This window comes from Columba livia, chromosome 10 (assembly GCF_036013475.1).
Source record: "Columba livia isolate bColLiv1 breed racing homer chromosome 10, bColLiv1.pat.W.v2, whole genome shotgun sequence".
NCBI classification, from domain to species: Eukaryota; Metazoa; Chordata; class Aves; order Columbiformes; family Columbidae; genus Columba; species Columba livia.
Window position 1 is genome coordinate 22,559,930 of NC_088611.1, and position 26,808 is coordinate 22,586,737.

General features: G+C 49.7%; 2 protein-coding genes across 8 annotated transcripts in view; one reads left to right on the forward strand and one right to left on the reverse strand.

The window, feature by feature from the left end:
• Nucleotides 1-116: 116 nt before the first annotated feature.
• MBD4 (methyl-CpG binding domain 4, DNA glycosylase) lies at nt 117-4,682 on the reverse strand. Of its 2 annotated transcripts, XM_065075845.1 has the most exons (7): nt 4,426-4,681; nt 3,354-4,186; nt 2,713-2,787; nt 1,988-2,122; nt 1,611-1,760; nt 901-1,004; nt 117-415 (listed from the first exon to the last, which is right to left on the reverse strand). In XM_065075845.1, the coding sequence occupies exons 1-7, from the start codon at nt 4,632-4,634 to the stop codon at nt 338-340; spliced, it is 1,584 nt and encodes a 527-aa protein (XP_064931917.1). In that variant the 5' UTR covers nt 4,635-4,681; the 3' UTR covers nt 117-337. The 2 variants fall into 2 exon arrangements, with proteins under 2 accessions (XP_064931917.1, XP_064931918.1); XM_065075846.1 differs by lacking the exon at nt 2,713-2,787 and having other exon boundaries at nt 4,426-4,682.
• An 11-nt stretch (nt 4,683-4,693) lies between these two features.
• The window catches only part of IFT122 (intraflagellar transport 122), a 28,733-nt gene continuing 6,618 nt past the window's right edge, over nt 4,694-26,808 (forward strand). For 4 of the 6 annotated variants that reach the window (XR_010475201.1, XR_010475202.1, XM_065075841.1 and 1 more), the window contains exons 1-21: nt 4,705-4,861; nt 5,321-5,387; nt 6,108-6,192; nt 6,952-7,030; nt 7,833-7,909; nt 8,229-8,295; nt 9,110-9,256; nt 10,626-10,701; nt 11,226-11,417; nt 12,106-12,244; nt 12,865-13,067; nt 13,411-13,548; nt 14,267-14,431; nt 15,268-15,465; nt 16,901-17,041; nt 18,903-18,956; nt 20,307-20,468; nt 23,162-23,328; nt 24,102-24,273; nt 24,917-25,019; nt 26,113-26,253. Coding sequence is in view for 4 of the 6 variants with exons in the window: in XM_065075841.1 (XP_064931913.1) it covers nt 4,821-4,861; nt 5,321-5,387; nt 6,108-6,192; nt 6,952-7,030; nt 7,833-7,909; nt 8,229-8,295; nt 9,110-9,256; nt 10,626-10,701; nt 11,226-11,417; nt 12,106-12,244; nt 12,865-13,067; nt 13,411-13,548; nt 14,267-14,431; nt 15,268-15,465; nt 16,901-17,041; nt 18,903-18,956; nt 20,307-20,468; nt 23,162-23,328; nt 24,102-24,273; nt 24,917-25,019; nt 26,113-26,253 (2,614 nt within the window). In the remaining 2 variants the exon portion in view is untranslated. Of the gene's footprint in view, nt 4,862-5,320; nt 5,388-6,107; nt 6,193-6,951; nt 7,031-7,832; nt 7,910-8,228; nt 8,296-9,109; nt 9,257-10,625; nt 10,702-11,225; nt 11,418-12,105; nt 12,245-12,864; nt 13,068-13,410; nt 13,549-14,266; nt 14,432-15,267; nt 15,466-16,900; nt 17,042-18,902; nt 18,957-20,306; nt 20,469-23,161; nt 23,329-24,101; nt 24,274-24,916; nt 25,020-26,112; nt 26,254-26,808 lie in introns of all 6 variants that reach the window. The other 2 variants (XM_065075842.1, XM_065075843.1) reach the window with 2 other exon arrangements.

The following is a 26,808-nucleotide window of genomic DNA, read 5'->3' on the forward strand; positions in this document are numbered from 1 at the left end:
CGCGGCCGCGCCGAGCCCGGCGGCTCCGCAGAGCGGGCGGGGCCGGGGCGCGGCCGGGAGGCGGGGCCGGGGGGCGGGGCCGGGGGGCGGGGCCGGGGCCCAGAACGAACAGGCGGTACAAAAACACGGATACGTTTATTAGAAATGTACAGATACTTTACACATTCTATGAGCGATGAGCAGCGCTGGGCACGTTACACACACACACAAATTAAGACCCTGGTGAGCACAGGAGCCCGCAAGGACACCCACCGCAGGAGCCAGCGCTGCGAGGGCACCGGCTGCGCTCAGCTGGGGCGCGGTTGACGACGCGCGGTTGACAACGCGCGGTTGACGCTCAGCCGAGGCTCAGGCTCTCCTGGTTCTCCCGCAGCCATGTGTGATACACGTTTAACTTGTGGTCCTGCGGCTGCACCTGAAGCACAGCAGAAGCGTCAACGGTCAGTACAACACCTCCTCGCAGCACAGCCCCGCTCTGACCACCTCCCCTCCGCACTCCAGTCGCCTCCGCCCCGCCGGACACGGATACAGCCCCTGGCCGGGCCCGCTCCCCATGAACGGGGAGGGGTCCTACACCAGAGAGCAGACCGGCCTCGTGTGCCCCCCCAGAGGAGCCCAGCACAGCCCCCAGCACCAACCGCAGAGACAGCAGGAAACACAGGGAACTCACATCTTAACTGGGGAGGGGAAGAGACTCACCCCCACATCGAGGAAACCAGAAAAATAACCGTGAAAGTGCAAAATTACAGAAAATAAAATCAAGGTGCCAAGTCTTCACTTACAGGTTCAGACTTGTAAAAGGAACATTCTAGGAATTCAACCTACTGAAGATATACAAATTGCTCCATTTCTTTAACCCAAGTGTTCTCCTCTGCCGGGCAGAGCCCCCGCAGCACCCACCTCCTTCCACTCATTGACGCAGAAGATGCGGTAGGAGTCGTTCCCGTACTTGCCGATGCCGTGCAGCTCGATGGGGTAGCGCCAGCGCTTGCTCAGGTACTCGTCTGCAACACAGCACACACCTCACTGCCCGCGCGGGCACTAAACCCCGCTCCCTGCTGCTCAAACGGCGCTTTGGGACACTTCCAATGCAAAACACAAGTTTTAGGTCTTTCCTGCTGAAAGCAGGCAATGAAATCCTACAGGGAGTATCTTAAACACCTTTTAAACAAATCACTGCGGGTGAGTTTTAATTCCATCTCCTCTGAACCCACAGAGCAATGCTTTCATTCTGTGTACAGAAAATATCAGAATCAAAGAAAAATTCCATCTGGAAGGGCCTTCTGGAGGTCACCTGCTGCAGAGCAGAGCAGAGCCACCTCACCCGAGCACAAAACCCCAAGGCAAGTCCTGCAGGCGTTCATATCTTCCCCTCTGGAAGTCTCCCAGACAAAGGCCTCTTGCCCATCTCACTATCTATGCGTTATTTCAGTCTCGGTTAAGACAACAGGATCAACAGCTTTGCATGCGTAAGACCAACAACACCGCGAAGTTGCGTAAAATAAACCACCAGCAGTATTCGCCAAACAGAAAGTCCCAGAGTGCTGGTTGAGTATTTGTCTCCCTGGTGCCATTCAGGCCGCTCCACGAACACAGTCGGGAAAACCCACCGGAGAACTTGATGATGGTTTTCGCTCTGAGCGCGTAGAGGCCGAGCGGTTTGAGCAGCTCTGACATCTCCTTCCAGTCCGCAGCCCGGGTTACTTCAGGAGAAGGGTATTTTCTGAAGAACTCCCAGAGCACAGGAATTGCCATTTTACCTGGTGAGAGAAACCAACAGAAGACTGCAGGTCATTCTCTCCTCGAGTTATCTGTGTGCACGTTTTGCCGGGAGCTTTTATCAGGGGCAAGAGTTACTAATTAAGCATTTGTTTCTAATCCACTGCCACAATATACATTTATTCTTTCATTAATGCCACTAAAAATCACAGCTGTTCTAACACCACCCTTACATTTACACAACATGAAATTGTATCGCTCTATTTACCTGAGGTTTTATTGAGAAATATAGTTGCAATGAGAAGTTTCCATGGATCGTGGAAAAGTGTTTCCTGGACCAAATTAAAAGGAGACCGTGGAGGAGTCCATTTTCTCAGGGCTTTCCTCCTCGGCGGGCTGGGGGCTGTACAGAGGCAGTGCAGGAAAGGTTACTGGGCAATGAAGGAGGCACTCACCCACTAAAAGGAAAATAACGTTTAAAATGCAGAACGTTTGAAGCAGATTCCTCTGGCGGGGGCACTGCACGCGGAGAGACCGCGGCGATTCACACGCCATCTCGCAGAACTGCCGCGCACCGTGTCCCCTGGCACGGGCGGCAGCAGCCACGGCTGCCGGGCTGTGCCCCACTCCCTGCTCCACGGACCTGGGGAGGGGTCCCCAGGTCCCCCCAGCACGGAGCAGCAGCTGAGAGGCGCAGGGAGTCCCCCCGACAGGGCAACAGCCCAGGGGCTGACCAGAGCTCCCCCGAGCCCCCACGGCCCAGCGCCGCACAGCTGCCGAGGAGTTCGGAACCAGACCCAACGGTGGCTTGCAAGACACAAACCACAGAGGCTTACAACAGGCCCCGCTCAGCCCTGGAGCGGTAAGCCGGGCTCTCTGATGCCACCTAAGCACAGCCAGCCTAAAACTGGGGATCTTCCAGAACGTCACTTCACCTTGAGCCAGCCTGTTCCTTCCCCCAGAAAACATTTATTTCCCTAAGGAATATTATACCTTCTTTACTGTGTTTACTTGAAAAATATGGACTCGTTTTCCTCCTATCCACTTGCGTTCGTGGGATAGACTCTTCTGTAAAGAAATAATACTTCAGCATTAAAAAGAGAAAAACCAAGTATTTTGCTGTTACGTTTCACACACCATTTCCACTTCACGTTGTGATGGAAATACAAGGATTTCTTGCAGGCGTGCAGACAGAAATGTGCTTTAGATCCACTCCAGTACTCTCTGTATTTCAACTCTATACAAAATCTTCAGAAGATAAACTGTTACTTTGCCTCAGTCTGAGGAAACAGCCTCAAACCACAACCGAGGACTAAACGTTTTCCACATACTGCAGCGTCTGAAACAAGCTAGAACAAGCCTTTTTATGAATCAAACCGACTGTGCAACAACATTAAATGAATTAGTGCAACGGTAATGAACACTATTGTATTACACTATACAGCTGAAGACATCAGCAGAGTAAGTTCCAGTTGTGAATTAATCTGCATTAAGTTAAATGCTGTTGGATAAAGAAATGAGATGGTTTCAGACGTCAAAGCAGCGTGACCCGAAGCGCAATACTTTGCTCGTACAGTCACGAGAAGCCCTGGCAGCACGTTAGGATAACATTCTGCCCAAACCCACACAAATACCTGATGGCAGTTTAACTGTGGTGAAGCTCTTCTCGTCACAGGGCTGCCAGACGTCAGCGTCCATTCCAGCGTCAGATTTAACGTCCCGGGTACCTCGACTCCCTCTGTCCGCCTCTTTCCCTATGTGCAGCCCATTGGTTTTCTCCTCAGACTTTGCAGAAGCTGCGTCATCAGAACCCGTCTCCACACGTTCCTGCTCTGCCAGGCTCTCCAATTCCCTTTGCTCAGGAGCCGGCACCAACCTCAGCCGTGTGTCCGACCGGGCCCTGGAGACCCTCACCCGTGTTTTTCCTGCACCCGCGGGGTCTGCGTTCTGGTCGTCGACACCCCGACCGCCAGCGGCAAGCGGCTCTGTCCTTCTGCAGAGCTTCTTGTTTTGAACGCACTCTCTTTCCTGTTTGTTACACACTCTTCTCGGCCTTTTGGGTTGGGTACTATCTCGATCCCTCTTTTCTGAGCTCCTTCCAGTTTTCGTATTCTGAACACTTTTCCTACTTGCCCTTTTCTTTGTGTTTTTCAAACAGTCCTCTGGCTTTATGCCTTTTGTGACCAAATCTTCGCTTTCCAGAGCAGAGGTGACATCTTCCAGGTGTCTGTTTCCAGTTCTGTCCTCTGCCCCGTGTTGTGTACTGAGGCCTCGCACTTGACTGTGACAATCCCCATTCTCCAAAGCAGTTCCCGCAGCTTTCGTGCTGCACCTTGTCGCTCTGGAGCGGGTGCTGCTCTGACGAGGGCCTGTAAAACCAAAATCTTCTGCTCTTAGTGTTGTCTCCCCAGTTTTCCAAAGATACTCCACAAGTGCCTTTTTCGATCTCAGCTTATTCCCTTCAGGGCTGCGGGATGAGAGAAAACCGGGTTGTGAGACTTCTCCACTCTCCCGCTCTCCACCTAAACAACCGTTGCGGTGACTCAGAACAACAAACGAGCAGCTGGCAGGCTGGTGGCTGCACACGCATGGTCTGCTGAGCCTTCACAGACACCCGTGTACACCCGCTCCGCGCCCGCCCGCCCACAGCGGGGCACGGCGAGCACGGCCCCGGAGCAGCGGGGACGGGCCCGGGCCCACCCTCACCTCACGAAATACACGTCGGTTCTGCCCGCGGTGCGGCCCGACCGCCGCCGCCTGGTCACCGTCCGCCAGCCGCCGGGGCGCTCCAGCGCCGCCCCATCTCGGCCGCCGCTCGGGAGGCTACCGGGGGAAGGAGCCGCTCGGGCGGGACCCTGCTCGGGCTCCCGCTCGGGACTCTGCTCGGGACCCTGCTCGGGTTCCCGCTCCGCCATCGCGCCGCCGAACCGCGCTCCGCTGCACGTCACGTGACGTGCCGCCCTTCCCGCCTCCTCTCCTGCGCAAGCGCACCCCGGCCGCGCTGGAGGGCGCCCCCTGCCGTGCCGGCGGTCCGGTGGGACCCCGGGCGCATGCGCGTTGCCCGTGGCAGCGGAGGGCGGGTGTAAACATCCGGCCGGGGGATGCGGACCGCGCTCACCTGGCGCGACAAGGCCGAGCAGTGGTGAGCGGCCCGGGGACAGCGCGATCGGCCGGCCCGGGGGGGCCTGGCCTGGGCACCGGGGCGGGCCGGGAGCGGCGCCGGGTACGGCCGATCCTCGCGCGGGGGCGGCCCGGGGCAGCTCGTTGAGGCGGCGCCGGGCCCGCCCCGCGCGCAGTGCCCGCTGTCCGGGGCCGCTGTCCGGTGCCCCGGGCCTCTGGGTGCCGGGGTCCGGTGAAGCGGAGCCTCCTGGGGGCCGTTTTGGCCTTTTGCGCGTGAGGCGCAGCCCCGGGCAGCAGCCCGTGTACCGGGCGGGTCCGTGCGTGCTCAGCCCGGTGCTCGGCGCTCCGCGGCGGGGAGCTGCTCTGGGCTGCCCTCCGGAGTCGCGGTGCCCGGAGCTCGCAGGCAGCAGCTCCCGGTGTGCGGCACCTTTGACGCTAAAGGGAATGTGTTTTCTGCCTACTAATCTGTTTATTTCTTTAGCATTTATGACCTTGCGTTCAAACCGGATGGGACTCAGCTGGTCATCGCTGCTGGGAACAGACTGCTGGTACGGAACTTGTTCTTCCATTTTGCATTTACAGCTGTATGAATGTGATTTCTTTCACATTAACTTATGAATATAACCCATCTAAATCCTTTTATCTCTGCCAGTCCAGCCTCATCTTTACATACATATTAATGCAGACTAACCATAAAGCGTTTTGAAGCTTTTTAATGTTTCTTCCCAAGTTTTAAGCTCTGTTTCCAAGAGTAATGAGATTTAAGTCTCTTGTGTCATCTCATCCTCTCGCACCTCACCCGGTGGTTTGGAACCCATTAACCTGCATCCTGTGGGATGGAGGGACGGATGGCGCGGTTGTAGAGACGTAGGCTTGGTTATTTTATACGTATTTTATTTGTTTTTCACAGAATGGTATATTTAGTGATGGTCCTTTCTAGTAATGTATTATGTTTTAACATTCAGTGCAGGGGAAAGAAGAGAAAGAAGTAAAACAAGCTGCCCAGATGAGCTCTTTGGAGATTTCTTTAGTGCGTGTAATTTTCTGACACTGAGTCTTCTTTCAGTCCCAGAAGTATCACATGAGGAAAGCTGCTTCTACGCTTTAAAACGTTGTGTCTTGCATGGGCTGTGTGCCGTGCAAGAAAGCAAACACAAAGTGTGTAATCTTGTTGGCCTCCGGTAATTTTATATCCCAGTCCTCACCGAAAGATTTTGTGTCTGTTTTCTTTGTTGTATGTTTGTTTTTGTTTGCCCCTGTTGAAACAGGTGTATGATACCTCTGATGGAACCTTGATTCAGCCTTTGAAAGGACATAAGGACACTGTGTACTGTGTGGCGTATGCTAAAGATGGTAAATATGATTTTGTTGTCTGGTTTGAGAAGTGCACATCTTCCATTTCTTATTGATAAACAGAGAAATCAGGGTTGTTTCAGTAACCGCATTTTGAACGTGTGCGAGTGCTGGTGTTCTGTTTGTTCGTTTTCCATGGAGGGTTCGGACTCCCGCTCCAATGCCACGTGCAGCAGTCCTGTACATTTGGCGTAAGGCCAGATGTTCACCCAAGAGCTGTGGTCCCCACTTTGCTTCTACTTCACGATGGTTCCGTTTGTATGTGTGGGGTAGCGAGGGAGGTGGGTACCCAGAGATCCGCCTGCCCCTGGTTTGTGTTCCCACAGCTCCTCTAGCCCAAAGCTCCCCAGTCTGATCCCTCGCGCATTTCAGTGCTCTCTGCAGACCTTACTCTGCTTCCAGTCCTGTCATTGTCTCCGATTCTCGTTCTGTGGGGACTCAAAGGACTCGCTCTCAACTGCTGCTGTCCCAGGTGTAGGCGATACCTGTGACAATGTCCCGTTTTTCGCCTGACACAAATCACTGTGCCTGACGGTGCTGGAAGGGCTGTCCCTGCCTCCCCTGGCGCTCTGGGAATGCCAAACCAAGCCATGGGGCGTTGCGGGGCTGGAGGAGCGCGGTCGCATCGAGACCTTGGCAGCGTCAGGCGCTTTGCTGAGCCTTGTCGGGTTCAAGAGCTTCTTGCTCTCTCTTTGATTGAGTATTTGGAGTTAAAGTGCCTCTTGTATGTGTGGGATTTAAATTCTATTTAATTCCTAGGCAAACGTTTTGCATCTGGCTCTGCTGATAAAAGTGTGATAATTTGGACTTCAAAGTTAGAAGGAATTCTGAAATACACGTAAGTGATGCCTTTCAATTCTGTTCCTCAAAAGCGGGCTTTGATTGTGCGCTTGTGCTGGCAGAGAGTACGTGCTCTAGATTTGGAAGGAGGTTGACTAAGGTCAGAGGAGACGCTGGTGAGTGGGGAATGGGGAAGAGGGAAAGAACAGTCAGAGTGTCTGAATGAGGCAGGAAAGCAATTAAAGGCATAAAAGAGTGTGAGAAGTCTAGATAATCTCTGAATTTAAAGGGCTGTCAGGGAACTGAGGAAATGTATACATCGAAAGAAAATGAAACAGAATCTGACTCTGATCTTGTATAATAAAATTAATATCATTCTGGTTCAAAGACCAAATTAAATGTAAGATGTGGTACTTTCAATATATTTCCATCCAGCTTCTGACTTTATTTTCCTGTCATCCCTCTTAAACGACATCTTCAGATCCTGTTTCTGACCGTGTGTGTACATGTATCCCCAGTTAGTGCACAAACTGGTGTTCTACGAGCGCTTGTTTTAGAATCTAAACCAAGCACATTTGGGTTGGAGTTTGGATAGCGCCTTTAGTCACGCTTCACAAACCACCCTCTGCATACATTTTTAGCCAACCTTGATGAAATACAGTGAATGCTGCCGCTTAAAACCGAGTGTTTTTAAGGTTTATTACCGATTTAGTTTACAGTAATTGCAGATTAATTTAGTGTAATATAAACTGATCGAATTATTTCTGGCATCTGGCAGACCTTTCGGCTATCTTGCTGAAAGTCAGCAAAGCGGGCATTTAAGGCTGATTTATTGAAATATGGCTGTAACTTCGTTCTAGGCATAATGACTCTATACAGTGCGTCTCGTACAACCCTGTTACGCATCAGCTGGCGTCCTGCTCTTCCAGTGACTTCGGTAGGTCTCCCCCAGCTCCGTTAGCCAGAAGCTGTGCGGGCGCAGTGCGGGGCACCGGGACGGCTGCCGCGTGCCAAGGGGTAAAATGTGCCACCGTGGGACCCTGTTGTGTTGGAGAGACACCCTCTGGGGTATTTAGGTGGATTGCTTTCCCCATTTACTGACAAATAACATGTATTTAAATGTTCTTCTAGCAGTGAATGAGACTTTGGTCCCTCTAAAGCTCCAGCTGAGTTTTCTGGCAGTATCGGTTTCTAGTCTGAACACTGGTAAATGCTTACATGTCACTTATTTTGGCTTTTTGTTTGCTTCCATCAAGGCTTGTGGTCTCCTGAACAGAAGTCGGTCTCTAAAACTAAAACCAGCAGTAAGATTACTTGCTGTAGGTAAGTTCTAAGGATTACCCATGTCATTTTTTTCAATACAAACAATTAAAAATAATATGCAAGCTTTAAAATAAAAAAAGTTCAGGTGAAGTGGTTCAGCCTGTGCAGTGACAGTACGTGGTGGTACAAGAGGCTTCTCCCCCTTTTTTAATAGCCAAGGGATTTGGGTTTTATTTGATCCTGCTTATACCTGAATTCTGCTGCAGACGTGAGGGAGGCACTCTGGTCCTGAGCAGGTCTGAGTGTCTCGCTGCCTCTCCCGGCCCGTGCAACACCTGGAGAATTAAGTCAGAGGAAAACCAGTTCTGCTCTTGGTTCGTGGAGCTGTTCTCCCGCGCTGCTGGTATTTCAGCAGGAGATGTTCCCGCTCCGGGGAACTGAAGCGAGGGCACGTTAGTTTGTGCACAGCCCCCGTCTATCTGCCCGACAGACCGGAGTGGGAACCAGGTCTCCTCCGTCCCGCACCGCGCGGTCGGAGCCGAGCAGGGTTCTAAATGTGGCTTGTAAACACTCTTGTCTCCTGCCAACACTGTCATCCCCTAAATGTATCCGCTGCTTAGCACACGTTAGGAGTATTGCAAGCAGATGATAGCGGGTTGTTTTTATTTCTACATTTTTAAATTTCTGTGTATATTATAAAATGTTCTGCTGTCGTGCATGCTGTTCCCATGAATGTGGATTTAGGTGCATAAACAACCTGTAGGATGGCTGGCTGCCCCCCAGTCTGTTTCTGCCATCCCCACGGTGTGGGCACCATCCTGCCTCCCTGCTGCTTGTTTTCAGTACTTTGCTCTCAGTGTGTGTGTTTCGTCAGCTGGACCAACGATGGGCAGTACCTTGCTCTGGGGATGTTCAACGGCGTTGTCAGCATCAGGAATAAAAACGGTGACGAGAAGGTTAAAATAGAGCGCACAGGGGGTGCTTCAGCTCCAATATGGTCCATCTGTTGGAATCCATCCAGGTAAATAATGTCACACTTCCTTTTTGATCATGCTGAACAGATAATCCTTGGCTTATTGATTGCAGAAAGGTTTGACTTTTATCCCTGCTCAACCAGATTAACGCCATGTACTACGTTACCTTTTTTTAAGTGATCGTGTAGCGGGTTTTGGTTTTGCTGCTGGTCTTTAACTGGATGGAGAAGCTGGGAACCCGTTCCACTTATTTCTCAAGAAACGTTTCCTTTGTGTGTTGTGTTCGTGCTGTTGTTTGGTTGGTTGTTTGGTGTCTTGTTTGGTTGTTCGTTTTGTGGGTGGTGGGGGCCGTGAGTGTCTGTTTGGATTGGGGGAGAGAGAGCAGCTGTTTTTTCACTTCAGTTCAGTCCAGAGGGAATATTGTCCCAGATGTGTGAACAGACACTTGCTGTTGCAGTCGGAGGGAGAGGTTTTGGAGCAGAGCAGATGGCGGAGCGGAGTCAGGTCACAGCTGTGTGGCGGAGACACCGGCGCTGCCACCCAGGCCTGGCGCTGGGCAGGGCGGTGAGGCACACAGCCCAGACCGCAGGGAGAGCCGGCCTCTGAGGATTCCAGCTTGTGAGTGACACTTCGAAGGAACATATATCTGTATATTATCTAGAACAGTAACGTACAGAAAGGACCAAGGGCAGACAGTATTATGCAGGGTACAAAATCAGACATTCACAAAGGAGGAAATTCTAGATGAACAGATGCCTGTATGATCTTAATTAACTCTGCTAGTGTGTGTTCATTATGAGATAGTTCTTAAGTACGTGACGGCACGTTGCTTCTCCCCACGGGTGCCTGCATCATGCATTGAGCAAAGGGATGGCGCTTACTAAACAGCTGGATTTCCATCAGGTTTTTTAATTGCTCCCTTTTTGCCCGGTTGCTGGCGGGAAGCTTTGTTTGCAGCGGAATGTCCGGACCGCCATCTCCCTTCCTAGCAAGGGCCGGTGGAGAAGAGGCTCCAGTGTTCTGCTGCGAGCTGCAGGTGCAGCGTTAACCCCGCGCACCCTCCCCCGCTGGGCTGCGCGTCCCCCTCACTGGCACCTGCACCTCCCCGGCGCTGCCGCCAGGACCAGCGCCCGCGCTGCGCCCGCTCCCGGGACCCTGGGCGTCACTGTCCCCGCTGCGGGCGCTGCTGCACGCCAGGTGACACGTCAAGCTCTGCGGCCATTCCTGGAGACGCGTTTTTCCTTTGTGTCCCCAAGCTGTTTTTTGGTTTTAAACAGCAAGATGTATCCGCTGTCCTTTCAGTTTGTGGTTTTTAAAGAGTAACATGAAGCACATTCTGCTATCTTATGTGCCCTATTGCTCTAAGAAATGTGTTAATCAATTGCTGTAGAATGACTACTTCCTTTGTTGTTGTAGAGACGAACGCAATGATATTTTGGCTGTGGCAGACTGGGGTCAGAAGCTTTCCTTCTACCAGCTGAGCGGCAAACAGGTGTGTGTGACAGCGTGAGGCAGGAGCGGCAGGGCATTCTCACTGTTCTGTGTCCCGTACTCAGAGTGTTTGCATACTAGAGCTTTATTAGCTACATTAAATGAGTTCTGTTTTCCCAACCTTTTATGAGTCCGCTTTGGTTTTGTTTAACCGTCTTGTCCCTCAGCTCTGGTTTCTCCCATGGCAACTCAGCTGCTCTCTTACAGTTTTTGTATTAAGGCCCTTACAGCTCGGCTGACTTTGTGACCTGGCTTACTGCTCTGTAGAAGAGACCTTTGTATTTCTTTCAGCCAGTGAAGGGGGGTTTTGTGCCTTGCTGTGTTCTGAGTAGCGTGGTTTGGGGGGATACTTGGACGTGGTTTAGAGCTGCCTTGGGAATCGTAGTATAACCCATGATTCTGGGTATAAAAAGTTGTGCGTGGCCAGGGGAGCGGGAAGGATAGTGTCAGTGATGGCACTCGTTGCCTTGGGAAAACACGAAATGATCCTTTTGCTAATGTTGTTGATTTTTTTTCCCCTTGTAGGTTGGGAAGGACAGAATGCTCAATTTTGACCCTTGCTGTGTTAGCTATTTCACTAAAGGAGAGTATATTTTACTGGGCGGTTCAGACAAACAAGTTTCCCTCTTCACGAAGGATGGCGTGCGTCTGGGTACCATAGGAGAGCAAAGCAGCTGGGTGTGGACGTGCAAAGTTAAGCCAGACTCCAACTATGTGGTGAGTAGGAGCATTTTTCTGACTTTTTCATAGAGAATTTGTCATAGAGGTGAGACCATAGTTTTCAAACTCACTTGTTCAGCCTGGACACTCTTACCGAGGCAGCAGAACCTCAGCAGCGCTGGGGAGGCCCTGGAGCTGCCACCAGAGTTACAAACAGCCTGCACGAGTAGAACTTGAGCTGCAAGAGGCTGTAAATGAGCCCAACAGCTCTTTTCAGATGGTAAGGCATTTGCTGCGTTTTAATCATAATAGAGAAGGGAAGAAAAGAAAAAGTGGCAGCTCATTTCTACATTGACCAAATCTAGTTCCATGTTGGCAAGAAAACATTGAATTTCTAGCATTGCACCTCGTGGAAAATGCCTGCAAGACAACCGTCAGCCAGAAGCGCTTCACTCCGTGTCACTGCGCAATCGGGGAGATACAGAGAGAATTTAAAACCAGAAACCAACCCACCACCCCCAGGAAAAGCCCCAAACCCAACAACGCAACCAAACCAACCCCCGCCCACCGCCGGGAGGCCACTCCCCGTCTTGCACCGCACTCCTGCAGGGCCTGAGTACAGCAGCTGGTGCCGATCTGTGTGTTGTGCGTGAAAGGGAATATGATGCTCATATAAATGCTGTACATTTGTCCGTTCTCACCTACATGAATCAGTTAATGGAAGTCGTTTTCTTCTTGTGTTCAGGCAGTAGGATGCCAAGATGGAACAATATCCTTTTATCAGTTGATTTTCAGCACCGTTCACGGCCTGTATAAAGATCGCTACGCTTACAGGGACAGCATGACTGATGTTATTGTCCAGCACCTCATCACTGAGCAAAAAGGTAATTTCACACTTGCACTCAGGCCAGAGCATCACTCATTCTGTTCTGGTTTGGTGTTCTAATCCACATCCATCGGAACCCTTGGGCTGCACGCTGCCCGTACCAGACGGGCTGTCGCTGGGGCGGTAAAGCTGCGGGGCAGCGTTCGCAGGAGGGGAGCGCAAACCTGGATCCTGGAGGCTCAGCGCTGACAGGCTTAATGAAAGATGTGGGATTTGCAAGGACACTGGGAGGGGCAGAGGCTTTGGAGATAAGGTTTTAATCTGCCAATGGGATAAAAATACTGCACATCATAGTTAGCTCTTTTTTCCCTTCCTTGCAGCCTCAAGGGCTTGTGTTTACTTTGTGTCTTGTGTCCACTGGCTTTGCATGGCCAGGGGTCGAAGTGTTGTCCCAGAATGTGCTGTTTACAATGACAGAGGGTGAGAAAGCGCGCTGGGGATGGTAGCTTGGGCAGATGCAGAACGACAAACGTATCCGAGCAGGAATCTACTTTCAATTCTAGGGATGCTTTAAAAGATGCAATTTTAATGTATGAATAAGTTTTCTGATTTCTGTATCAATTATTTTCATGTCAGCCTATACCGTATTGCTTTTGCATTTGTTTTTTCTTTCTCTAGTCAGAATAAAAGGCAGAGAGCTCGTGAAGAAAATCGCAATCTACAAAAACAGATTAGCAATCCAGATGCCAGAGAAAATCCTGATCTATGAGTTGTACTCAGACGACTCTTCAGATATGTATTATCGGGTGAAGGAAAAGATAGTAAAAAAATTTGAATGCAACTTGCTGGTTGTGTGTTCAAATCACATAATTTTGTGCCAGGTATGTGCCTTAAAAATGCAGAGTGTTCTCGGGGCGCACCCAGGCCGGGAGGTGCTGGCCCAGCAGCCGCTGCGGGTTGTGCTGACGGTTCCCACCGCGGGGCACCCACCGCTGCCTCTGCTGCCCTTAGACTGCTAGGAAAGGAGGGGGGGGGTGTTTTTATTTGTGAATAGCACTGGAAAACCTTAAAAAATTCACCCTGTTCAATTGTCTGTCTGACTTTATGATGTTTGTATGTGAGAGCAGGCGCTCGTGCCGGTGTAGCTATAAACACAGCACAGCAGGGACACGGTGGCTGTATCTTCACCTCCATGCGGTGTTTGGTGTGTTCTTGTGTCTTCAGGAGAAAAGGTTACAGTGCCTCTCGTTTAGCGGCGTTAAAGAACGAGAGTGGCTGATGGAATCTCTTATTCGTTACATTAAAGTAATTGGAGGACCTCCAGGAAGAGAAGGGCTCTTGGTTGGCCTAAAGAACGGTCAGGTAACACATCACGTCTGTTACGTGTCTTTTCACTGCAAATAAAGTCTGGCTTGTGCTCTGAGGGGGAGACCTTAGGAGCAGCATGCTCTTTTACAGCCCAGACTTTACCTGACAGGGTCTCGTCTTGTGATTAAAACCTGATTTCTTCCATCTGTAAACTTTGCACAAACACGTTTAACTTGGTTTGAGGTGCGTGAGTTGTTAGGAACAGCTGGCACAAGCGGAGCTGTTGGTGAGCGGCGAGCGCGTTAGCGCTCGGGGCGGGCCGGGCTGTTCCTGCTGGGCGCTGGAAGCTCTGCGTGCTCCAGCGGGGACTTTGCTTCTGGTTCACAAGCCAGGGAGCAGCTGAGCGGTTCAGACTGAAGCCCCGGAGAACGGGAGCAGAGAGGGACTGAGGTCCTTTGCGTCTTCTGTCTCTGGGCTGTATATCTCTGTGGTAGCGTATTAATGTGACTGTTTAGCTAGTGAAGCATTAAATCATCCAGGATGTATAGCGTGTGTTTTATTTGTGTAGGCTTGTAACCTAGATTATGTTGTGGAAACAAGTCTTTTCAAGACACCTCAAACTGAAAGCGTTTCCTTAATTTTAATGACCAGTTTATCTCTGAAAAAGATTGCGGTTTCATGCTTTAAACTGCATTAAGTGTGTACCCGCTGTGCTGCTTCTGGTGCTGGGAGCGAGAATGGGTGGGCTGACGTGGGTTTCCTATCTGCGCAGATTCTGAAGATATTTGTGGACAACGCGCTCGCCATGGTGCTGCTGAAGCAATCCACCGCCGTGCGCTGCCTGGACATGAGCGCCTCGCGCACCAAGCTGGCCGTGGTGGACGAGAACGACACCTGCCTGGTCTACGATATCCACACCAAAGAGCTGCTGTTTCAGGTAAAATTCTGAGTCTTATCAAACACCTGGGTGGGGAGGAAGCGCTTTGGAGCACAGAACACACCGATAGCCTTCCTGTTCCGAAATTCACATAATGGTCATTTAAGCCATTTCCACATTTTGTAGATATAGCTGTGATCTATTTCTCTATCAAAACTACCCTTTTGGAGACGGCGGACAGAGAATTAGAAGGCAGGAGATATATGTGAGCAACAGCTGAATAAAGAGCACTTATACATGTGACCTTTTCGGTTTAATTTAGAGCTCTGTCCTGTTCCCTTTGAAGCGTGACAGTTAATGAGCATTTTGGCTTCATCATTAGTATGAGCAGAATTAAAGCCTAAACTTCTTTGTTCGTCGTGTGTTCCTAGACTGCAAAATGAATAGTGATAATTCTCTGTTCGCTGGCAGTTCAGCAGCCAGTGTGGGGGTTCACTCGTTAATGTTAGTGAAACATTTGCAGAGAACACTGGATAGAAAGTACGAAGTGCTACAAAGACGGGGTCTGTAACTTCCTTTTTGTTACGGGCAGAAAAGTGATCAATAAAATGTGCTAACTAGCTAACAGTGTATTATTGTGGAATTTTATATGTGCTACAGTTTAATATGCTAGATTGTTAGTAAATACAAAAAAAGGCAATTATAGCTGTTTATTAAGATGTCAAATATGTCCCTATAAATCTGGTTAGGAATAGGCTATGCTTTAGAATATCACGAACACGAATAGTAAGAGTGCGTACACACGCGGTCTGTAACACGCTCTAGCTGCAGGATGCACGTTTCCGCGGGAAGGTGCCACGGTGCGTGTTGTAATCCCCGGCTCTCTTGTGCCTTAGGAGCCCAACGCCAACAGCGTGGCCTGGAACACGCAGTGCGAGGACATGCTCTGCTTCTCGGGGGGCGGCTACCTCCACATCAAAGCCAGCAGCTTCCCCGTCCACCAGCAGAAGCTGCAGGGCTTCGTGGTGGGCTACAACGGCTCCAAGATCTTCTGCCTGCATGTGTTTTCCATGTCAGCCGTTGAAGTTCCACAGGTAATCCTTTAATCTCGCTAAGCGTTGCTTTACATTTCATAAACATCAATGTTTAAGAAGTGAAGGAGCTTTTCTGAGACTCACTCATATTCCATTACCAAAATGATTGCAGTTCACGCTTTCATCGTGTTCAAGTTATATTGCATGATCTATTTAATTTTTGTTTATTTGGCATGAATTGATTTAACTTTGGTTTTGCTGTTGGTGGTTGTTTCTATGCTCCCTTTCTACTTGCAATGCACGTCGTGTCGGAGCGAAGATGGAGCTATGGTCTGGGTGTTGCCTCTTCCTGTATTTTTACTGTAGTCTCTCCATGTACCTTTTTTCACACTGTAATTTGATTTTTCTGTGAGTATATCAAATACTGTCTTATTGTAGCTTCATCTGGATGTGTTTAGACAACATTTAAGCTGTATATTTTAGTCTGAATGTGTAGTACATGTGCAGTCTTTATATTCTAAATTTAGAGATTGCCTTCCACAAAATGATATTTTCTGCCTTCTGGGAAGCGATGGAAAAGTCTAAAACAGTCCAAGAAACTGAACAAAGAAAGAGAAAAAACAAACAGAAAAACCCAAAAAGCAACCAACACAAGCAATTCAAACCATTCTGATTGTGCACCCCGATGTGGGCAGGAAGGACCACGGAAAAGGCAGAGGCGCCGTTCCAGCTGCCGGGCCCCGTGCCGCAGACCGGGCGCGGTGCAGAGCCGTGCGCGCTCTGCCACGTCCCGTGGGTTGGGCAGTCGGAGATGGACCAGGCGCTGGATTGGTAAATCCCCCCAGAAATGAGCGTGCGGGCCCTGGAGCGGCAGGTCCCGCGGCTCCGTCTGTCCGGCTCAGCGCGCAGCCGCGCGTTCTCTCTGATTCCCTTTTAGGGCAGGTCCTCCCGGTCAGCGTGTTCTGGGTTTAACAGTCGCAGTGCGGTGAGCCCGCGGGGCTGGGCCGGCGGCGTTACTGCGCGCGGCTCCTCTGCCGTCGGTCTGGACGTTGCCGGGGGCTCCACATCTGGCCGTGGTGCCGCTTCTCAGCTTTTGGCCTTGGAGAACAAGCTGCCTGTTCCTTTGCCCCGTTTCTGTAGTACTGGAAAAATCCAAACCCAAACCAAACCAACCTCATGGGCTCATTGTACACAATATTTACTGTGTGCGATGCTCAGAAGAATTCACATTCTTAACTACTTCCTAATATGCAAGGAACTGAAGATTTAATGATGGATGAGTTTGGAATATAGTTAACCCAGCTTGTCTAAACTTACAGTAATAACCATGTCAGAATGTTGTTGTGTCTGTTTTGCAAAAAACATGCATTTATTCTCTGTGAAGCTCGTAATGGTTGCAATTCAAATACATTTTTCCCGCAATGTGTGTAGGGAATGTCACTGATATATCTGAGTATTATGCTTTCTAACACATGTTTTTAATGGAAATCCTCAGTCTGCACCCATGTATCAATATCTGGAACGCAAAATGTTTAGAGAAGCCTATCAAATAGCGTGTTTGGGAGTGACCGATGCTGACTGGAGAGAACTGGCCATGGAAGCCTTGGAAGGGCTGGAGTTTGAAACGGCTAAAAAGGTAGAGCACCTCTTTACTTATTTAGCAGAAAGCTTGTTTTATATTTATAGAAATACATACACATATATAGATATAGCGTGTGTATAATGGATGTTTTTTGGCAGCTGGAATACAAAGTGGTGCTCCTTGGTTACCATCTTGTCTCTAGTAGATGTATGTTATTCCATATACCAAAGAAAACGTTGGTTGGTTCTATTCTCAGCTTTGCGGTGAGGTTTTAGCTGCAATAGCGTTTCTCTCTCTAGGTAAAAGCCTGTTCTAAACGGAAGCTGCGGGAAGGGAGGGGGCGGCTGAGGGGGCAGCACAGGACGCGCGTTCCCGCCCCCGCGCCCCCGGCGTCAACCGCAGCCCAGATGTGCAGTTCCACATTCTGATCCGCACACCGCTGCTGTGCGCAGGTGACGGTGCCGGGATGCCATCGGTGTGGTCGTTTCCCATCTGGAGTGCCCCGCCCTGTCAATGGGCAGGCACTGAAGAACAGAGTTTTCTCGGGCATAAAATACTTCTCTGTTTTCTTTCCCCACCTTTTCTCCAGTAAGAGGGTGAACTGAGTTCAGTGTCGTGAATGTTTTATGAAAGACAAAACATTCTGAAAATACGGAGGGAATGGCCTGTAGTGATAGGCATCTCTTAATAACAGATTTTTTTGAAAAAGGAAATTAAATGCTTTTTTTTTTCCTTAAGTATAGGCATCAGAATAATTCCAGTTTCATAGATGGCTTTATGCAAATAGATATTCTTAAAAAGAAGTTTTCAGTGCCTCCTTGGAATTTTAAAATAGTGCCCTCTTAGAATTAGAGCGGATTAATTGGAACAAAAGCAGCTTCTTGACATTAAAGGCTCTCCTAGTTCTGAGGCTGATCTGGTGTAAGCAGAATATTCTATGCCCTCTTCAGCATTAGTTTGGTTAGAAGTCTTGAACGTGCGGGCTGAAGAGTTACACTTCTGTTTTTGGTGAATGTCCGGATGAATGATGAATGTCTCAGCGCTAAGGTGCTGAGACGCCGCGGCTGCGCTTGGGGCTTCGCATCCACACGTGGCTCCGTTTGCACAAGATGCTGCACTGGCTTGCAGGACTTCTATCTGACCGTCTCCTCCCTCCCTCCCTCCCTTCCTTCCTCCCCCCTGAGCTGCTCTGTGCCAGACTGTCAGGCTGGTGCAGAACTGGAAGCACATGCAGTATGCTTGGGCAGTACGGGCACTTATGTGTTCTGCCTTGTAAAGCTTCCTTGAATTTCCTTGTCTGTATCGCTCCTCGCATCAAAACGGAAAAGCTATAAAGTAGCCAGAATAATCAGGTGTCATGTTTGAAAGGGTATTTTGTACTGTGTGGGGCTGGCACACACCGCGGCCGGTCCTGCTGCTGTCTGTGGTGAGAGCCGGTGGGGTCGGACCCTGGTCTGTCTGTGGTGAGAGCCGGTGGGGTCGGACCCTGGTCTGTCTGTGGTGAGAGCCGGTGGGGTCAGACCCTGGTCTGTCCGCAGTGAGAGCCGGTGGGGTCAGACCCTGGTCTGTCTGTGGTGAGAGCCGGTGGGGTCGGACCCTGGTCTGTCTGTGGTGAGAGCCGGTGGGGTCGGACCCTGGTCTGTCTGTGGTGAGAGCCGGTGGGGTCGGACCCTGGTCTGTCTGTGGTGAGAGCCGGTGGGGTCGGACCCTGGTCTGTCCGTGGTGAGAGCCGGTGGGGTCGGACCCTGGTTTGTCTGGGACGCACGGGGACCCGTTGGGTTGGGAACCACACAAACCCAGCGGGTTTCTGCCTGGCCTGTTGGCACAGAGACAGTTTGACTCCTGTGTAACAATATTCGGTTGATTTTTCTGGCTTTCCAAGTTAATTACTTTCATTCTTTTTTCTTTTCAATAGGCATTTACCAGAGTACGAGACCTTAGATATTTAGAGTTGATCAGCAGCATAGAGGTAAGAGTGTTACAGACAGTGTATTTCCTTACGCTTAGCACTGTGCCCACATCAGTACTTTCCATTTTGGAGGGAAGTCTGTGCAGATGGTGCTTCTGACTGGGAGACGTGTCCAGAGGGAAGTGACTCCAGCTCGAGCAACGGGGAAACAATGGAGGAGCGGGACGATGAGAACTCCTGAAACCATCCTCTGGAAAACCGGAAAAAGTTCAATATTCAATTAATGATTGGTAGAATGCTACTGTGCTAACAGAGCTCAGTACGGAGCACTTCATAAACATGAGTTAATTAAGCCTTTCCTTACCCCCTGGAGATAGGTAATTACTATTATCTCCTCCTTGCAGAGCCAGAAACAGGCCCAGAGAAATCAAATGACAAATTCAAGGTCTCATGACAAGTCTGTGACAACTGGAAATAGAATTTGGGATTCCTTACTTCCATACTGTGCTCTAATCGCTCGTTCTTATTCGCTTCACACTTCTCGATAGAGTTTCACTAGACAATGCCTGTCTGTCACCAGCACATCAAAAGAGGCGGCATCACCCTGGTCCTTCTGCACAGACTGCGTGGTAGTGCTTGGTTGGAAGATCGGTGATGAGATGGCATAGAGGGAATTCCTCTTTCTCAGGCTAATTAGATTTACACCTGCTCTGAAAGAATCCGTCCCTTGGCTGCCCCTCCCGCAGCGTCCTGGTTCTGCCACACACCGGGCGGGACCGGGCGGCTCCCGCTGCCAGGTGTCCGTGGGTCCCGGGCGTCCGTGGGTCCCGCTGCCGGGTGGCCGTGACACTGGTGACAGCAGTAGTGCCTGCGGGTGCCCCGGAGCCACTCTGCCTGCCCGAAATCAGATCACACCCGTGGGGACAGCGGTGGTGACACCGGCCGTTATTCGGGGGCAGGTTAACATGCTTTTTGAATCTGTGTGTTGCTAGCAATTATTTCCACGTTTGTCATCCCACCCGCACGTATTGTTAATGTAGACAAATTATATGCTGGTGAGTTTCTACAGGAGAAAACAAGGAACCCATCAGGTGCCTTTTTTTCAAATAGCATAGCATAATGATAGTGTGTGTTCATTTTCCTCTGTGAAATCAAGAGAAGTGATTTTTCATCACTTTGGTTTGTATAGTGACATTTAATTTTGCTCTTCCTAATGTTAATTAAGAAGGGATTTAATCCTTTAATTATAAATTCACCAGAAATGCAGGAGAGGCATAATTATCATATCCTGTTACGGGTTTCTATGAACAGTTAAAGCCCAAGGCTGCAGATGTAACTTTCCAGTGGCTGTTTCCCCCCTCGGTCCTGATCGGCCGGGTGTTTGCTCCGTGTCCCTCTGGCGTGTTGCAGGAGCGGAGGCGGCGCGGGGAGAACAGCCGCGAGCTGTTCCTGGCGGACGTGTACGCCTACCAGGGGAAGTTCCACGAGGCCGCGAAGCTGTACAAAAAGAGCGGGCACGAGAACCTGGCGCTGGAGATGTTCTCCGATCTACGCATGTTCGACTGCGCAAAGGTAATCCTTTGCAACTCGAAATGCAGAAATATTAGTGTACATGTAACTGTTTTCAAAGTCTGATCCTACAAAAGGATTGGATGGAATGCAGGCTTTGAATTGCAGCTTTATTTCTCAGTTAATTGGTTGGAGGCTGCTACCGAGGCAGCAGATTGTGTTTTGCTTGTTCTCAGATGTGTCCATCCATGGGTCTTCAGTGGAAATTTTGTTGGACGCTACCAAAAGTGACTCTCATTGTGATTATGTAGTATTATCCATAGTAATTTTCCGTTTTAAAAAGCCTAAAAATCTCATTTCCATGACTGTTTCTTCCCCTGTATTTTGCTGGAGTCCCTTTCGGTTTTTTGTCTTCCAAAGTCCCTAAGGCCGTGCACATGCAGAGCAGAGGTGAGCGCACCACGCGTTTAGTTCACCTCCATATTATAATAAAGATATTTCTCTTTCAGAGTTTGAGCTTAAATAGGTGTCTTAGTTCTGTATGAATGTGTTTTACAAAGTGTATCGTATACTAACCTAGCACATTTTTGTTTACCAGAGATTTTCTTCCAAAGATTCAACATGTCGTGGCTTTATTTTAGACTCTGTTTCCATGCAGAAACGAATTGAATATGGTCTTAAAAAGTGATGGGTTTATATGTTGATAAAAAAGCATAACTTGGCTTTTAAGTCTTCAGTGGTGTTTTCCTATCAAAGTCCGGGAACGCCCGTGCTGTTCGGCCTCATTCACCACCCATCAGGGCCCGGTTCTGCGCGGCGCGGGACGGAGACCCTGCCCCGGCACGCGTGCGAAGCGCGGAGCGCCGGCTCCGCAGCCGGTGCTGCAGAGAGAGCCTTTCTTCCAAGAGCTTCGTATAAACACTGTAGGGCTTTGCTGATGTAAGTCTGCCTTCTACTATATTTGGCTGATGAGTCTTTGTTAGCTTCAGTGTTTTGGCTCCTCTTGCACATAAATGTAATTCATAGATGAGAATTTTCCCAGAAGTCTCCATAAGAATCTTTTAATTCTTGGCTGCAGTCATGTCTATATTTAACTAGCAGAGAGCAAAAGGTCTCGTGTCTCCTCTCCTCGAGAATAACTCCATGCACAAGAAATTAAAGGTGCTTTATAGCACATGAAGGGAGCTGCTGCCACAGGGACTGCACAATGCGTGGCAGAATATGCAAAACCCCCTTGTTTGCCCGTTACTTTTCTGAGGAGGGATATCTGGGGCTTGCGCGCTGGTTTTGTTGCTGGTTTTGGATTTCGATGCTGCCAGAATTCCGCAGAGGGACCCTGGTGCTGGGTTTGGTTGGCTCTGGCCAAGAGCCCAGGCCGGGCTGAGCTCAGGGAGCGCTTTGGTATGTGGTCACGGGCGTCTTATCGCGTACCAGATCGCCGAGAGCTCACAAAAAGCTCTTTATGCTGGAAGAAGCCAAGCTTTTGATTACAGACTTGCTTTGGTGTCCTATGCTGGAGAACAAGTCGTGTCAAGGATGCTGTCCAGCCCGATTCTGTCGCTTGGTTTGGTTTTTCCATAGTGGAAGATGATCCCGACGTGTCCGTGGTTCCTCGGCGAAGCGGGGCCGTGCTGCCGCAGGGGCGCTGGAGCCAGATCCGCGGCGGCTCCGCGCGGTGGGGACGGGGCTGCACCGGGACACCCCGGCGCTCGGGGCACGCCTGGTTGTGCGGCTGCTGTGGGGGTTTGGCTTGTTTGTCGTTCCGTTCTGGTTTTGGTTTGGTTTTAATCCTAAATCAGAATCAGGTAATTTTCCAATTCCTTCTCACCTTCCCATTTCTCCTCTGTTCTGTGTTTCCCTTCGATAGAAGCTGCTCTGATGGACAATAGCCTGTGCCGTTAACAGGCAAAATTGCCCTCAATCGATTGGCCTTCTGGTGTTGAAGTACTTCTCTTTTTGCTGGTGCCGACGCCAGCCATGTGAACCGTACGGTGCCGGGGCTTCGGTGCTGGCGGGGGCCGCGCAGCCGTCAGAAGCGTCCCCGTGGTCGTGGTCCCAGCGCCGGGCCTGGCGCCCGCGCTCCCGGCGCCAGTCAGCCAGCGCGTCAGAGCACTCTGGCTTTTGAGCAGCTGTCGTTCTGCCCTGATAAAAGAACTTATTTGAAATATAGTTACCAAGTGTCTGCAGAAGACGAGATTTGAGCCTTTAATTGATTTGTGGCTGGTCCTCCTGGTGCAGACATACGACTAAGCGAGTATACGATTAACTGAGCATGGGGTGCGGCTGGCTCACTTTGAGGATGAAAACATCCCTTCTTGGCTTGCAAAAGAAAATCTGAAACTTGGAATTGATCTGTTACAGTTTTTGAGACGAGTATTGTTTTGTTCTTGAAAAGCATGCAGAAATCATGATTGTATCCGCTTAAACAGGATCGCTAGAGAGCAAACCAAGAAATGCAGGATGTATTTATTACCTCTGAGGCACCCGTATCATCCTTCTCCTGGTTCTCCCACTTTTTTAAATTGAAAACTACCTAAATAGGGGACTTGCCATTGTCTCCTGCCAAGCCCTGGGCCTGGCAGGTGGGTTGCTGGAGGCCGGGTCAGTTCGTGTTGCTCTGCATGCAGCAGCAGTGTTTATTTTCTCAGGAGGCATCATCATGTTCATCTAAAAAGCCTTTATGTATTTTAGAATTCGGACTATAACCATGTTTGTGACCAGAAGGTAATGCAAACTTTTGTATTGCGCTGTTTCAGGATTTTCTGGGATCCGAAGACCCCAAAGACACAAAGATGCTGATAAAAAAACAAGCAGATTGGGCCAAGAATATCAACGAGCCCAGGGCAGCGGTGGAGATGTACCTCTCTGCCGGCGAGCACACGAAGGCCATCGAAATCAGCGGGGACCACGGCTGGGTCGAGATGTACGTTTCAGTTCCCTCTCAGAGATGATATATCCTGAAAACTTGAATGAGTTGTTATGAATTCTGCATCATTTTAAAATAGGACAAAACTTGTTTGATATGTGCCTTTACTTATATCAAATTGCATATTTGAAGCACATCTACAATTAAAAGTGTTGTAAAAGTTCCATGTGGTTAGAGAGCAGGGATACATTTGGGTCACAAAAACAAATGCGTTATAACAGTAAAGAGCATGAACGGATTCATCTGTAGCACGAGGCTCCTCTGAAATCTGCACGGCCACGAGTGCTGTGGCAGAGCCTGTTCCTGCTGTCCTGAGCTGGCCAGGATGGTCGCAGCATCCCTAGAAATTCTGGGGCTACTGCTGTCACTGGCCAAATTCTCCTTGGTTTGCAGCAGGTGGCACTTTGGGTTGTTTGGGAGTTGCCATAAGACCTTGGGCGGGTGGCTCGGGCGTCCCTCGTGCGGCCAAGGGGACGTGTCACCTCGTCACACACACCCGCTCCCTCCTCTGGCCTCGTGGCTGTGCAAAGGGCCTGAGATAACTGCACGTGTGGGTGAAGATTGAAGGAACAGGTTCTGAGTTCGGCAAAGGAAAAGAAAAGGGATTTTGAATGTCTGCTGGAAACTGTTTAACCAGTGTTGCATGGTACTGCTGTTGGGATACTCATTAAACAATAACTGATTAAAGACTAAGTTATTACAATAGTTAAACAAAAGGTAAGACAACGAGGCAGACCCTGAAACATCTGTCTTCTTTTCACTGGGTCTAGGTTAATTGAAATTGCTCGAAAGCTGGATAAAGCTGAGCGTGAGCCTTTGTCCAAATGTGCCTTCTATTTCAAACAACTGGGGAACCCTGGCTATGCCGCGGAAACCTACCTGAAGATGGGTGACCTGAAAGCCCTGGTGCAGCTCCACGTGGACACGCAGCGCTGGGAGGAAGTGAGTGAGGCCGCCCGTAGCTCCGTTTGTGCCCCCGATAGGTGAAGTTCTGGCTCCGCCGGGTTTTTCCTTAGGAACGCGGGTCTGTGGGTGCCCGCCCTCGCAGCTGGCGTCACCGTGGGTTTGGGTCTTGTTTCTGCGCAGGGAGGTGTTGACAGGCGTGGTTTCCTGAGCACACGTTCTCCGAGTGCTGCTGGAATGGGCAGCCCCCACGCAGTCCTGTGCGCGCTTGGGCAGATTGTAGACTTAGTCCTTTACTGCCTCGTTAGTCAGTTTGGAAAGTGAATCTAGACTGTGTTTGTAGTGTTCCTTCGATTTCTTTATTAGATGTATTCAGCAAAAATAAAAACATTTTGGTCTCTTGCTGTGAAATTACTACATTTCCTAGATAATCACTTTCAGGTTTTCCTGTTTCAATAACCAGACTGCTGCTATGCTTAGCTGCTTTTCTTCAGTTGTTGATTGCTTTTTATTTTAAAATACATCAGTTTGATACTGGAGAAAATATGGATTACCCTCCCTGTGTATGTATTGTTATAGTGAATTTACTCAGAGCTAAAGAATTGATCCCATGGACTGTTCTGAACCCTTTAACCGTTTAAACGGTGCAGTGTTCTAAACCTGACATGTGTATGTACCTCAGGCATTCGCTGTGAGTGAAAAGCACCCTGAACTCAAGGACGACGTCTATGTCCCGTACGCCCAGTGGCTCGCAGAGAACGACAGGTTTGAAGAAGCCCAAAGAGGTAAGAATGCGGCGGACAGGTCTTTTCCAATAGCCAGTATCCAGTCTCTGCCTGGAGAGTTCCTTAGCAGCGGCATTCAAAACCAAACAGAATCCATGTTTTCAATAAGTCTTATTTGAGAAGAAAAGTGATGGGTCTATTAAAAATGATGACATCTAAATACAGGTCCAAATTTTCCATCACAGTGTGGCACATGGTAATAACATTTGGCATATTGATATAGACAGCCCAGATTACGTTTTTATCACAATAGAATTCAAAATATGGCAGCCACCTTACGAACCTGAGTGGAAAGCGGAGGTTTTCCTTATATTTAGGTAATGCTGTGTTCATACAAGTGAAACTTTCCCGTTTCTCTAAGAGTTTTCACGTATTTCATTAGGGCTATAAAATCACCTGTCAGGAGAGCCGGCAGCCTCCCTCGTGTGGACGGGCCTCCAGAGGGAACTGGGGGGTGAGGGCAGAGGGGGGAGCTGGAGACCCCGGTTGTTGTCTCTGCAGGCAGGAGGCAGGTGTGCCGGGGGGTGGATTGGGGGGCTGGCCCCCCCCACCCCCATTACTCTCTATGGAGACCATGTTTGTATGTTTACCAAGTCAGAATTCAGGATCTTTCTTTGTACTGGCTTCTGAGCATCAGATAAAGAGAGGCTCTTAAGAAAGACTAGAAGGATGTAGTAAATGCTGTACTCTTTCGAAGTGCTCAGCATTACAAACCAGAGCACTAACCTCAAATATCGATTGTAGTTTTGAATGAAGTTGTGATTTGCAGTGTTTGGAGATTGCCATTTGGTTGTACAGATATCTCATCAGCACAGCATTTTTGTTCTTTTCTGTATTTAAAACAAGCAATCAGCATCGTGAAAATCTGAGCGCTCAGGAGCTGCTGAGACAGTGCGAAAGCCACAGAATACCTACAGATGCTTCTCATGTTCCATTAGTGCTGCTGCTTTCAAGGAGAAAAATACCAGTGTATAATCCTTTTTATGCTGCCCTGGATAGCATATTTGGTATTGGCTGAATAGACTGCTCTTAATTTCAAAACATTAATTTCAGCTAATTGATGCAATCGCAGTGTGAAATCCTCTTTGTGCAGCGTTCCACAGGGCTGGCAGGCAGGGGGAGGCGCTGCGGGTGCTGGAGCAGCTCACGCACAACGCCGTGCTGGAAAGCCGATTCGACGACGCGGCCTATTATTACTGGATGCTTTCCATGCAGTGCTTAGATATAGCCCGAGGTAAGGACCTGAACGCAAGTTTGGCTTTGTTACCTTCTTGTGCATGCAGAGAAACAATTCCTGAACTGTGATGGAGTTGCTGCAGCCGCTTCACTCTGGTGTGGCTTTGCTCTTGTCGTGGGGGTTTTTGTTGGGTTTTTGCGTGTGTTTTTTTGTTTGGGGGCGGTTGTTTGTTTTTCTTTTAGCGCTGTGCATAACTCTGGCTTGTGCTATTTTTGTAGTCCCCCTGGTTTTCCCATGCGCTATTAAATAAGCAAACCAGCAGCATCAGCCTGCGCGGGCCTCTGCTGGAAATGTGAGCGGCATCGGAATGGTGTCCCTGGGACCAATTGTCCTCATGTCCCGTCCCACAACACACTGTAACTGCAAAGGCGGCTGGAGGGTTAATGTACCAGTAAATGAAATACGATCTTGGAGTATAAGGTGCATCTAGGGTTCGAACATGGGTTGGAGAGGAGATTTGCAGATCATTTCTGCCAACAGAGATAAAGCTGATTGTTCATTAGCTACCATCTTGTCTCCTGAATGTATTTCACTGGGAGAGAGGCGGATCCA